At 44.0% G+C, this 11,605-nt stretch overlaps 1 protein-coding gene across 5 annotated transcripts; it reads left to right on the top strand.

Annotated features, from left to right (window-relative positions):
• The first annotated feature begins 30 nt into the window (after positions 1–30).
• amotl2a (angiomotin like 2a) lies at positions 31–7,972 on the top strand. 5 transcript variants are annotated; one of them, XM_071487168.1, is made up of 12 exons: positions 31–123; positions 163–220; positions 937–1,728; positions 1,864–2,017; positions 2,587–2,731; positions 2,827–2,919; positions 4,305–4,600; positions 4,721–4,911; positions 5,019–5,120; positions 5,221–5,381; positions 5,706–5,882; positions 6,149–7,972. In XM_071487168.1, the coding sequence occupies exons 3-12, from the start codon at positions 1,007–1,009 to the stop codon at positions 6,232–6,234; spliced, it is 2,127 nt and encodes a 708-aa protein (XP_071343269.1). In that variant the 5' UTR covers positions 31–123; positions 163–220; positions 937–1,006; the 3' UTR covers positions 6,235–7,972. The 5 variants fall into 5 exon arrangements, with proteins under 5 accessions (XP_071343269.1, XP_071343268.1, XP_071343270.1 ...); XM_071487167.1 differs by having other exon boundaries at positions 43–163; positions 203–220; XM_071487169.1 differs by lacking the exons at positions 31–123; positions 163–220 and adding an exon at positions 308–516.
• Positions 7,973–11,605: the final 3,633 nt, after the last annotated feature.

Genomic DNA, 11,605 nt, shown 5'->3' with positions numbered 1-11,605 from the left:
TCCGCTGCTTCCCGTCGGCGCGTGTACATGGAGGAGAGGAGCTCGAGACACTGGGGGACGTCGCTGAATTAAAATTGAATTGAAGATAAAAACGCACTCACACCGGGAGATTACACCGCCTGCCCACCGCTCCTGCCCACCGCTCCTGCCCACCGCTCCTGCGCACCGCTCCTGCCCACCGCTCCTGCGCGCCGCTCCTGCGGGATGAGACTCTCACTGGGTGAGTTGTACCTCTGGCTTCCCTCGGTGTCTCTCTCTCTCTCCCTCTCTCTCTCTGGCTGTGAGCGGGGCGCAGCGCGGACTGACGGCTGCTGCCATTGTGAGGTTTAAAGTTGACTCCCGATGGATCTCATCTATTTCTTTTATTTCTTTTATTTATTGATAGAAAAATCTATTTAGAGGACTGCATCCTGTTGTCCACAGATATCAAAAATAAGTTTGAGAGTTTGTTGTGGATTTTTATCAGACTCCAGCCTCCGTCTCCTGTGGTATTTCACCATATTAATTCATTAACAGGTAGTTTTTTTTTTCTTTACATATTTTGGCATGTTTCCTGTAAGAGCATATGTTGGGCAACGTATTGTGATTCATATCAAACTGGGAAACCAGTCTGTTTGCTGTTGAAGTCTGAAAGTGTGGGCAGACTCTGACGTTTATAGCAGCATTACTCGTCTGACTGGAGAAAGTTATGCTTTACTGTGTGTGGGTGATAAAAGTGGATCTGCGCTGACATCACTGTCAGGGGTATTTCCAGCAACAGCCCATGCACAGCTAAAGTCGTGGTGCAATAGAGGAGCTTGTGAATTATCACTGGCCACAGCCACTACAAATGAATGAGGTTTGGGAAATCTGACAAAAATGCTGAGTTGATTTAGGTAAATTGGAAGTTGTGTACATGCTGTGCAAGTCTGATCGAGATGATTGTTTTTCTTTCAGAGTTGTGATTTGTGAAGAGTCCAAACCACCACCTCCAGGCTTTTTTTGTGCTAATTTCTCACTGACTGAAATGAGAACTGCTGAAGGCTCGTCTGGAACGGTCCTGCACCGTCTCATCCAGGAGCAGCTCCGCTACGGTAACCTTACGGACACACGCACACTGCTGGCCATCCAGCAGCAGGCCCTGCGTGGAGGCAGCAGCGGCGGGGGCACAGGCAGTCCCCGCTCCTCTCTGGAGAGCCTGACTCAGGAGGAGACCCAGTACATCCAGATGTCAACACGGCAGGAGCCTCAAGGCCAGGAGCACCAGGGGGACTGTCTGCGCTCCGAGAGCCCCATGTGCCATCTGTACCAGCTCCACGGCGAGGAGCTGCCCACTTATGAGGAGGCCAAGGCCCACTCCCAGTACCTGATCTCTCAGAAGGGACGGGCAGAGCAGGAGACCCCCGGCATGGACATAATGGGGAGTTGCAGCGAGGGACAGTGGGACCTTAAGAGGGAGCATGCTCGCTCCCTCAGTGAGAGGCTCATGCAGCTTTCTCTGGAGAGAAACGGACCTCGAGACAGTCTGGCTACAAGCTTTTCACACAGCTATCCACAGCTGTATGATAATAATGTCACAAATGCTGCGGCACCTAACAGGCAAGGGACCCAGCAGTGTATAAACCAGCGCGGGCCACCACCGGACTATCCTTTCTGTGCCAGACTGCCTGGGTATATGCTCAGTCACTCACAGGAGCATGGACGGTACTACAGAGACCCTCCTCCCCCCTTCCACTCGCAGCATCACAGGTAACCCCAGCAGATGCGGGACACCACGGAATTATGATTTAGATTAAATATGAGCTCCAGACAATCGACAATCGTGTTTCTGAGACATTGTGGTTTTTAGCAGAGTTGTAACGAGTCACTCATGTCTCCCCTCAGCAGGTATGTGTCTGCTCAGGCCCAGGTGGCTCACGGCAGCATCTCCACAGCCTCCAGCAATAACTCAGCTCAGACGGACGTGTTGATGCGGGAGAATGAGCGGCTCAGGAAGGAGCTGGAGGTCTACGCCGAGAAGGCCGCCAGGCTGCAGAAGGTGAGAGAGGACGGTGGTGCGATGTTGGCTCATAGAGGGAGTGGAAACTGTAAAACATCAGTTTTCCTGCCAGGACATGCCAGAGTGATGAGCTGTCAGGCAGTTAAGAAATATGCAGAGGAGTGAGGTCCCAGTGATTGGCTCAGCTCATGGAGAAGTGACACAGACACATTTCCTCCTAGATTTTTCATCATATTCATTTCATGCTCTTTGTTTTTTTTCTGTTTGGGGCTTTCAGGAATTTGCTTCGCCAGTTAGGTGTTGAGAGCTTTCACACAGCCCGTAGAATCCCCACAATGCATCCTATCCCCTTTGTCTTTCAAAACATGCTGGCATATCGCCATGAAAGCAGATAAATGCCTTGACACCTGGACCCCACAAGAGTTCACTCAGGAATGTTGATTCCCACATTTCAGTTGCGCATAGTGTTAAGAAGCCATTTGCCTGTAGGCAGTAAAAAAGAAGAAGGGTGGCCTTTGTGGAGATGACCAATTAGACTCATTGATATTAACAACTGCAACATAAACCAGACACTGAATGAATGTGGAGGCCTCATGTTTTCTTCTCAGTTGGAGCTGGAGATTCAGAGGATATCTGAAGCTTACGAGACTCTGATGAAAGGCTCTGCCAAGCGGGAAGCTCTGGAGAAAACAATGAGGAATAAACTAGAGGCTGAGATTAAGAGGATGCATGACTTCAACAGAGACCTGAGAGGTACGTGTTCATTCATCTGTTGAACTGAAACAGTCCTGCTGTTAAATGCAGCTCCATGTGTGTGACTTGTGTCTTGTTTGCTCCCCTCGGTACAGAACAACTTGACACGGCTACCAAACAACGCGTGGACAAGGAAGCTGAGTGCTCAGACCAGAGGCAGCATGTCTTTGTTAAACTCCTGGAGCAAAGTAAGTTTATGTCTTTTATTAGAGAAACTGTCTTCTCACGACACGATTCATGACAGAGGAGAGATGGAAGAGTTCAGGATCTTTTTTTTTTTTTTTATCTGATCCGACAAATCACACTGGCCTGTGAAGCACTTAACAATAGTATGAACATAGTTGAGCAGGGATTGGTTTCCTCCTTCAGTGATGTGTGTTATAAAAGCCGTGGCCCCACGTTGCTCCATCTCTAATGTTAAGAGTGACTCTTGGCACTGAGACGACAGCCATTTTTCATAGCTGCAGCAAATGTGGCCTGGATTCCAGGGATTTTTTTTAGGTATTTCAGGCTGTTCCAGCATTAGGAATGCCCCCCCCCCCCTTGCACAGCTTTGCATCACTGCTGACTTTCCCTTCTCAAGGGGAACTAATAAGTCTAGGACTCCAGGGCGTCCAGGCCAAACTCAACATGACCTCTGGCGAGCTCACTCTCCTTGTTTGGGCATTTCTTTACCTCATGGTTTAATCATGATTGGTCAGTTCTGAATATTTCTTTGCTCCTTGTCTATTATGTGCAGGGATGCGCTGCAGAGTAAACCCAACTAACCTTTTTTTTTACCCTTGCACATACATTTGTAACAGGATTTGTTTTATTTTTGTAAATTCTCTCAATCAGATGTAGTTGCATAATCAGCCATACCATCCTGGGCATTTGAAACAGCCATGAAACATTGTCGGTTTGTGTTTCCTGAAAACGGTTATCTTGGCACAGCAGACGTAAAACCACGTAATATACAATAGTGGGATGTGTAGTTCGTGGTTTTTTTTTCTTGTTAGAAGGACCACTTGAATTATATTTTGAGCTGCTTGTTTACTTCACGTCCTTAGAAGCATTCCAGAGCTTTTCCCAGTACAAAGCTATGCCTGTGTGCGTAAGTGGATAAGAGGAAGTCTGCATTCCCTCCACAGGCATGCACTCAAGTTGTGTAATCACCCCCCTCTTAAAGTGGCACAACAGATGACCTGGCTTTACTTTTTAACTGTTTTTATTTAAATCTGAGCTGGTTTCTAGAGGGTATATGGGACATATTTTATTTTAACGATGATTTAATTTACTGTAACAATGACTGTAGCTCTGTGGTCTATTTTCAGTTAAGAGGACATGGTGCCACATGCCTTTATAGCAGCATGTTAATGTCGCTTGTTGGGTCACATTCCTTTTAAAGTTTAATTCCCAGAGTAGCAGCTAACATAGCTGCTTGGCCAGCCCCATCGAGGGCCACTGACTTGTCTTCATATACAGTATATCCCTCTTTAGCATTCCCTTGACCTCTAACTCATACAACTTCCAGGACCATGTCACTGTTTCTCTTACCGTCTCTGACCTGTATGTTTCCCTCTCTTTGACTTAGATGAAGAGCAGCAACGAGAGCGTGAATGTCTGGAGAGGCAGATTCAGCATCTGCGTGCCTCCGGGGAGGAGTGCCAGCGGAGGCGGGAGCTGCTGGAGCAGGGTCTGGCCTCAGCGCAGGCCCGCAACCGGCAGCTGGAGGAAGAACTGCAGAGGAAGCGAGCGTACGTGGAGAAAGTGGAGCGGCTGCAGAGCGCGCTGGCTCAGCTGCAGGCGGCGTGCGAGAAGAGGGAAGCGCTGGAGCTGCGGCTCCGCACGCGGCTTGAGCAGGAACTGAAGAGCCTCAGGGCACAACAGGTGAGGAGAAGACGTTATGACAGAGACAAGTGTTTCCTCTTTATGTCAGCAGCTTATAGAATATTCTTCATTGTTTTGTTAAGACTAGTATTAACCACCCCATCATGTCTTTTATCTCAGTCTCAGAACCAGGCAGCGGACCCCACAGCATCGGGACCGAGCTCCTCCACGCTGCAGCAGCAGCTGAGGGAGAAAGAGGAGTGTATCCTCGCTCTGGAGGCAGACATCACCAAGTGGGAGCAAAAATACCTGGAGGAGAGCACCATGAGGCAGTTTGCAATGGACGCAGCTGCCACTGCTGCAGCACAGAGGTACGAGGAAACATGTACAGTTGTAGTAAAGACAAAAACTGGTTGATTATGAATGTGGTGAAGTTTAGGGATCAAGAATTTGAACAGTCGTTTGGTTCTGCTTTCAGAGATACAACCATCATCAATCACTCACCCCGACATTCACCAAACAGCAGTTTCAATGAAGACCTGCCTGTGTCGAGTCATAGATATCAGGAGATGGAGAACAGGTACACATCTTCCCACGTCCTTGTTAAATCCTGCTTAAATAGCAGTTTATGTCTTACTGCTGAGGGCTTTGTGAGCTCATAATGTTTTCCATGTGTTCAGGATCCGGGCACTTCATGCTCAGCTCCTGGAGAAGGACGCCGTGGTTAAAGTCCTCCAGCAGCGCTCCAGATGGGAGCAGGGCAAGCTGGAGAAACAGGGGCTTCGGCTGGCAAGGTCTGCCCCCTCCATCAACACTGTGACCATTAGTATGGAGAGTAAAGGTGAGTCTTTGTCCTCACGCTTGATGCTACGCTGAGGAATTTCTCAATCTTTAGTGACATGTGCTATCAAGCGACAACTGGCAGACTGGTTTGTGTCGCCAGACAGAATGTACACTTCCTAAAAAAAAAAAAAGCAGGGAGCGGGAGACAACCGTTTGGTGTCCCTCAAATAGGCAACACGTTTTTAAAGCGGAATGTATATCATCTCTCACTCCAGAATAGCCCCATCCAGAATAGTCATGGGAAGAACTCCGCAGGGCAGATGTGTAAATGTGGATGTAAGCGTGTAATTAAGCAGCCTCCTTTCTTCATCTGCCTTTGTAGGAAAGAGCCTCTCAGATGACCTGACAGGTGCTGCTGCGCTGCAACCCCACCCCTGTGTTGTGCCCAAGGGCCCCAGCAGAGACTCCAGCACCCAATGTGATGAGGCCCCACAGGAGCTCACAGCAGAGCCCAGCAAGATAAAGACTGAGCCTGAGGCGGTCTCAGCAGCTACCACTGGTGAGTTTATTGTTCTGTGAAGCACTTGACAACCAGTCTCTACTGTTCTGTTCATTTGAAGTGGGTCCTTTTTATCTTTGTTCTATTTGACCACTATTTAAAGTGTAACTATACCCTGGATCAGGACACACTGAGGATGTAATGCTGAAACGTCAGTTGAATTAAACAAGGTCATATGCAGCTTTGTAAATGGCCAGCACTGGAGTTGTATTTGCTTTAGCATACCAAGTTGTTTTTCTAATCTGCTAATTTTATCTTCACTGTAGACACCTCGGAGGAGACGAAGGCACCGCTCAAGACATTCAAGAGTATCAACAGCTCAGACGCAGAGATGGTTGAAATCCTCATTTGAGCGCTCGCTGGAGCTCAAATAACTGAACGGTGACAGCCAATGATGACAGACTCTTTTGGCCGAGGTATTAACGGCTTCCCTCCCTGTCTGACTACTATAAAGAAAGGCAGAGTCCAGAATGTGACACAGTTTTGAGAGGAGAGCTGAGCTTTCCTTCTACTGCCTCTGCACAATTCACAAACTCTGACAATTGCCTCACAAGTCAGAATCCTTCTAGGTACCTGGACAGTATTCTGCACTGTGATAGGAACTGGGCTGCTGATTGTGCATATACATAGGTTGTGCATGTTATTTTTTTAGTTAAGTATTGTATTTATATTTGTAAATGCTGCTCATATTGTGATATTTCTGTTGGAGATGTGAGAAGAACAAGGATCACTTTTTAATATATATACAAATGACTCACTTTTCTGGATACAGTGCGCAGCCTGTCTTTATTTTGTTTCCAGTAGCACGCCTATTACCATGGGAATATTTATAAAATGACTCATTATAAGCATCCTCTATGTTTTCATGCCACGTTTGAGGATTATTCTGTTTAGCAGAAGCACTCAAACCCCTAAATTAACAGTTGCTCCTCTCTTTAAAATACACTCGGGGGCCCTGCTCAGCAGTGGCTTTGGAAACTTCCTTTGAATGTGAAGCACGCTCATTTCTCTCTTAAAAAAGCCTGTGAAGATTGACAGTGTTTCACGGGCGTCTAATTTTCCAGATCCCGGGTTAATGTTTGGGGCCTGAGATGGCGACCGCCCAACATTTCGCTCCCCTTCGCCGACATGCTGGAGCTAATCTTCTCACATTCCTCACTGAGGGAATGCTCCCGTTAAAGAAAAAGGCTATCTAAAGTCTGACCCCTAGCCCTTGTTAAAATGGCATGCATTCTCCACATGATTCATTCTCTGGGGCTGGTTATTTCTTCTGAGCCATGGTAGCTGGTTCTACCAGAAGTGTAGAAATGGTCAACTATAATTGGCCTGCATTTGCTACTCTATTTGTTGTCCCCATCACTGTGTTATATTCAGCCATGTTTTCTCCATTGCTCACATTTCTGAGTTGCCTATATCCTTAACATGGAATCTTCTATTTATTTCTCCCTGCATAGTCTAGGATCACTGAACACTGCTAAATGTAGACTCCTGTTTTCCTGTTTTGTAGCTAACTGGAACCTGCCACAATTCAGATTTGTTCTACTCTATCGAGGGGAATATTGCTAAAATTCATCATCCAATTTTGAAATGTTAGTACTAATGTCAATTACAGGAGCCATAAACAAACTCCAGTTCTATATTTACAACACCAGAAACAGGAGTATTGTTAAAGTCATACAAACAGCATGTGAAATCTCACATTGAGTTGGTTTTCCCCTTCAAGCTTTTTCATAATATTTCCTGTCACGGTGCATTTGCTGGTCAGTGCAATGTGTCTGTTTAAGTTAATGCCCTTCACTTTTTTTGGAATGTGTTTACATGAATGGCTATTTTGAAGTGAGAGAAGTTAATATATTTTGTAGTGTTTTTTTTTCATTTATATACATGTATTTGTTTTGTTTCCTGGTGCCAAAGATGTACTCTACTTTTAAGTTATAACCGATGACAAATGATGGTTCTGTTAAGATGTTTTGGTTTCAGCTGGTTGACCCATTATGATGTTGCTGTGAACTTTTGTAAAGGAAACATTTGTATGTATGCCTTAACATTTCACAATAATAGATTAAAATTCTTAATATATGTCTGATAAATGGCTTTCTGTTTTAATTGTTGGTTTTATGGTTTTATAATGTATATGTGTGTAATTGATCACAAAAACCCTAGATAGTAAACATCTCTGGTGTCAGTGAAGGTTAGCTGTTAGACCTTTGCCCAAGAACTTCACTGCTTGTTTATTTAATGCAACTATTGAATGGTCCATCTGAGTCAATAAGAGACATAATGTTGCACAGTAAATGATTTATTCTCCTCCCAGCAAGTTGAAAGATGTTTGCTGTTTTACTGATAATGTGTAAAAGATCTATTGGAATTTCAACCAAAATTTTTAGTTCAGTAGTTCAGGAACAGTTGTTGCATGTTGAAAGTTTTGTTGTCACATAAATTTAAAGCTGCTCTGATCAATATTTTTCATATTAACGATGGTAAAATTACCCAGTAGCCTATTTTACACTGGTCAAAAAACCTGCTAACATCTGTTTTTTGTTGTCAGTGTGAAAGGGTACAATCAGCATTCACTCCCGGATCAAATGATCCTCCAGTAGTCAGGGGTATTTATCGGCTCCTGCTCTGATTGGCAGTGATGTTAACATGACACCCGGGTGAACATGATAATTTCTGTGCTGTGACATCTTTCAGAGCACACACACTGTTAACAGATCTGCCACCTGCCCAGCACAGTGCTGAAAACCAGAAACGCAGCTACACCGTCCTCTGAGACTGTGCTGTATTCAGGCCAGTAAGAGTGAGCGCAGCCCTGAAATAAGTTTTAAAAACACACAATCACCAACCAATGCAAACAGGCTCTGACAGCAGTCTGCACAGCAGCTAGCGGCTGACTGTCTGAATCTGTGTCTGTGTGTGTGCTCTGTAGCTGCACATGATGACGTTGCTTCCTGAAACCAGGAAGTTCTGTGTCTGAAGGAACAGAGACACAAGTGAACAGAAGGGCAAACAAGCAGTGCGAGAAGTATCAATCGCCTTTTTAGCGGGTTGAAAAACTCACATATGCAAGCTAATTTTGATGTAAAAGGGGTATAAGTAATGTGAAAGGGGTCCAATGAAGTGATTAATCCCACAAACTACAACTAGACTCCACAATTCCCCTCAGCTCATCTGAGCATTTTAGTGTCTTTCAGCTCACTGTTTCAGTTTTAAAGCCCACAACTTTACTGTTTTGATTCACTCTCACTGCTTCATCGGTGTCGTTTTCAGCCTGTGCAGAGTTGAGCTAAAGTTACCTACTAGCTGGTGAACATAGTGGTGATATACTGTACATTAGGCAGAACACAGCATAATTAGAGGGCTAATGCACACTTAAATGCTGCCTGTCAAACTAAAATTCACCAACTGTTAAATGTACGTGATGTATGTGCGCCTTATGTTTAAAGCAAACCTGTGTAGGTTTGGTGAAAGTGTGGCCAACATGCTCATAAGGGACAGTTACAGGATAATGGTAAATGCCCAACAGTAGCACAAGTAGGGAATTAATAAAATCATTGAGTTCACTCAGTAATGTCAGTTATAGAGCAATATCTTTCTAAAGTTTGCTAGCATTAGCTAATATTAGCCACCATACACCAATGGTCATACCAGACCACGTAAGGCTGCTGCAGCAAAAACTCCTGACCATTAATTTGAACAAGCAATTGAAATTGTTCACACACTCCACTTTTATTGTGAAGCACTGGCTAATGTGTTATTTCTGATATCAAATGTTATAGTCCATACATTGTCTGTCAGTGTCAAACTCTCACCCACTGTTACTGTTTCTTTCCTTCACTGAGAATGGAGGCTGTGGTCAGCTTGAATTCATGGTGGACATGATTAATTCCACTTGGTGACCCATTTTTTTATAGAGGAAAATGAATCAAAATTTCCACAGAAACTCAACAGACCAGTACTGAAGCACAATGCACTTCATTGCTTTATATATATATATGCTCTGTAAGTGTTGTTGTATTGCCAAAATATGGCTAATACACTCCACTGAGTGACATAAACCACCTGAAAGCTACGAATTTCCACCAGAGACTGTGTCTTAGCAAAGATGTGCCTGTTCAGAATATATTACACACATATGTGTTGTGTTTAGAGGTTTTCATGCTGCCTCAGTTACCTGGAAAAAAATATAGTAGTTATTAATATGCTTTAAATAATCTTTATTCACATTCAGAAATAGCTGTGGTGAAAAAGAATGATAACCTCTAGAGCAAGTGACTGCTGCAGTGCTCATGATAGTGCTCCATTATCAACCTTCCTGGTTGATAATGGAGAGTAATTTGATAGTGTGAATGAAGTATGAAGATAGTATTTGTGTGTTACTCATTTGCTTTATCTTTGCCTTTAAAACCTATTGCCTGGGGAGAACACTGAGGTTATATATTAGTTATATATAACCATGACACCATGTGTGATAACATTGTTTTATTTGAGGAAACACCAATATAATGATACTTGGACTCAAGAGCTCAGTCGTTTTGTCTTTACTGAAGACAAAACTTCATGGGTTTAACAATCAGCATGACACTTAGCCTCACCTGATGGACACAGTGCACCTTGATAATCAGTTTTTCATTCTTCTTTAAGAGTCTTATGGCAGACAAATGTCAATATTGCTCAGGTGTCAGATGCACTTCATGTTCTGTACATCAAATCCTAAGAAAATGAAGAAATACTTGGAATTTCAGGTGACCTGTGTTACGTAGAGTTCAAATAGAAATGTAAACCTTGGTAACATTATGTTGAATTATCCCTGTACAAGTTGAACATCAAATTCTAAGTTTCTAATAGTATTGCTTTTAAGGAAGTCTACTTTATATGTGTATTTTCTCTCTGGTAAATTTTCAGTCAGCTTTTACATGCAAAAAATTCTGTACACTTTCAATGTAAATATTTTGCCTTCCTTCGTCTCCCTGGTGAGCTGCGGGTGGCATTCCAGAGATGCCACACATTTTCCTCTTGCTGCCTTTACTTGTTGTAGCCGAGTGCCACTTTTCTCAGCTCGAAAAAGCTGCACTAGTAAATCTACATGTCTTTTTCAGGTATAGCACACTGGGGTCAGTGATTTGTGCTCAGACAGATCATATTTCAGATATTTCATCCTGCTTCTTTTTTACAGTACTCACAAGACTGGAGCCCCCACCACATTATGAGTGATGTTAAGGGGTTCTGAAGGTGAAAGGTTATGATTACGTGACTCCAGGCAGTGCCGAGTTTGAACAACTTCGCAGAGGCAGACTCATTCCCAGGAACGCTCAAGTGTCCTAAAATTCACTCCCAAGTACGTATGTGCATTCCACACACATCTGGACTCCTGCAGGAATTACTGTGATTGTTGTCAGGATTGTTGCATTTATTACTGTGATTTCACCACTTTGACTCCCAGTAACTGTGAATGGTTCTCACATAACCAAAACATCAGTCATAGTGGATCAAGAACAGATGTCAATGAAACAGGCTTGCTGCGAGATAATGAAGTTTTGTTGTTTGTTCAACATGGTCAATAAACTCTACAATCGTGAAATAATGCATTCTTCACATTCTGTCTTTACGTTTGTGCCAGTTTACGCTGTTGGTTAAATTCATCTCGCCTCAAAGGTTATTGCATTTTTAAAGTCATGCACTATTTGTATCCTAATGTAAGTAAATCAATGTGTCTGGCAGCA

This window comes from Trachinotus anak, unplaced genomic scaffold (assembly GCF_046630095.1).
Source record: "Trachinotus anak isolate AG129_WGS33_773 ecotype Australia unplaced genomic scaffold, CSIRO_AGI_Tana_v1 ptg000010l, whole genome shotgun sequence".
Lineage (NCBI taxonomy): Eukaryota > Metazoa > Chordata > Actinopteri > Carangiformes > Carangidae > Trachinotus > Trachinotus anak.
The sequence above is the reverse complement of the archived record's forward strand: the minus strand, read 5'-3'. Positions and strand labels throughout refer to the sequence as shown.

What these genes read in the sequence shown, in the direction of transcription:
- amotl2a (XM_071487165.1), top strand. An exon ending in TTCCACTCGCAGCATCACAG is followed by an intron (nt 1,729 to 1,863) that starts GTAACCCCAGCA and finishes GTCTCCCCTCAG; the next exon opens with CAGGTATGTGTCTGCTCAGG. An exon ending in TATCAGGAGATGGAGAACAG is followed by an intron (nt 5,121 to 5,220) that starts GTACACATCTTC and finishes CCATGTGTTCAG; the next exon opens with GATCCGGGCACTTCATGCTC.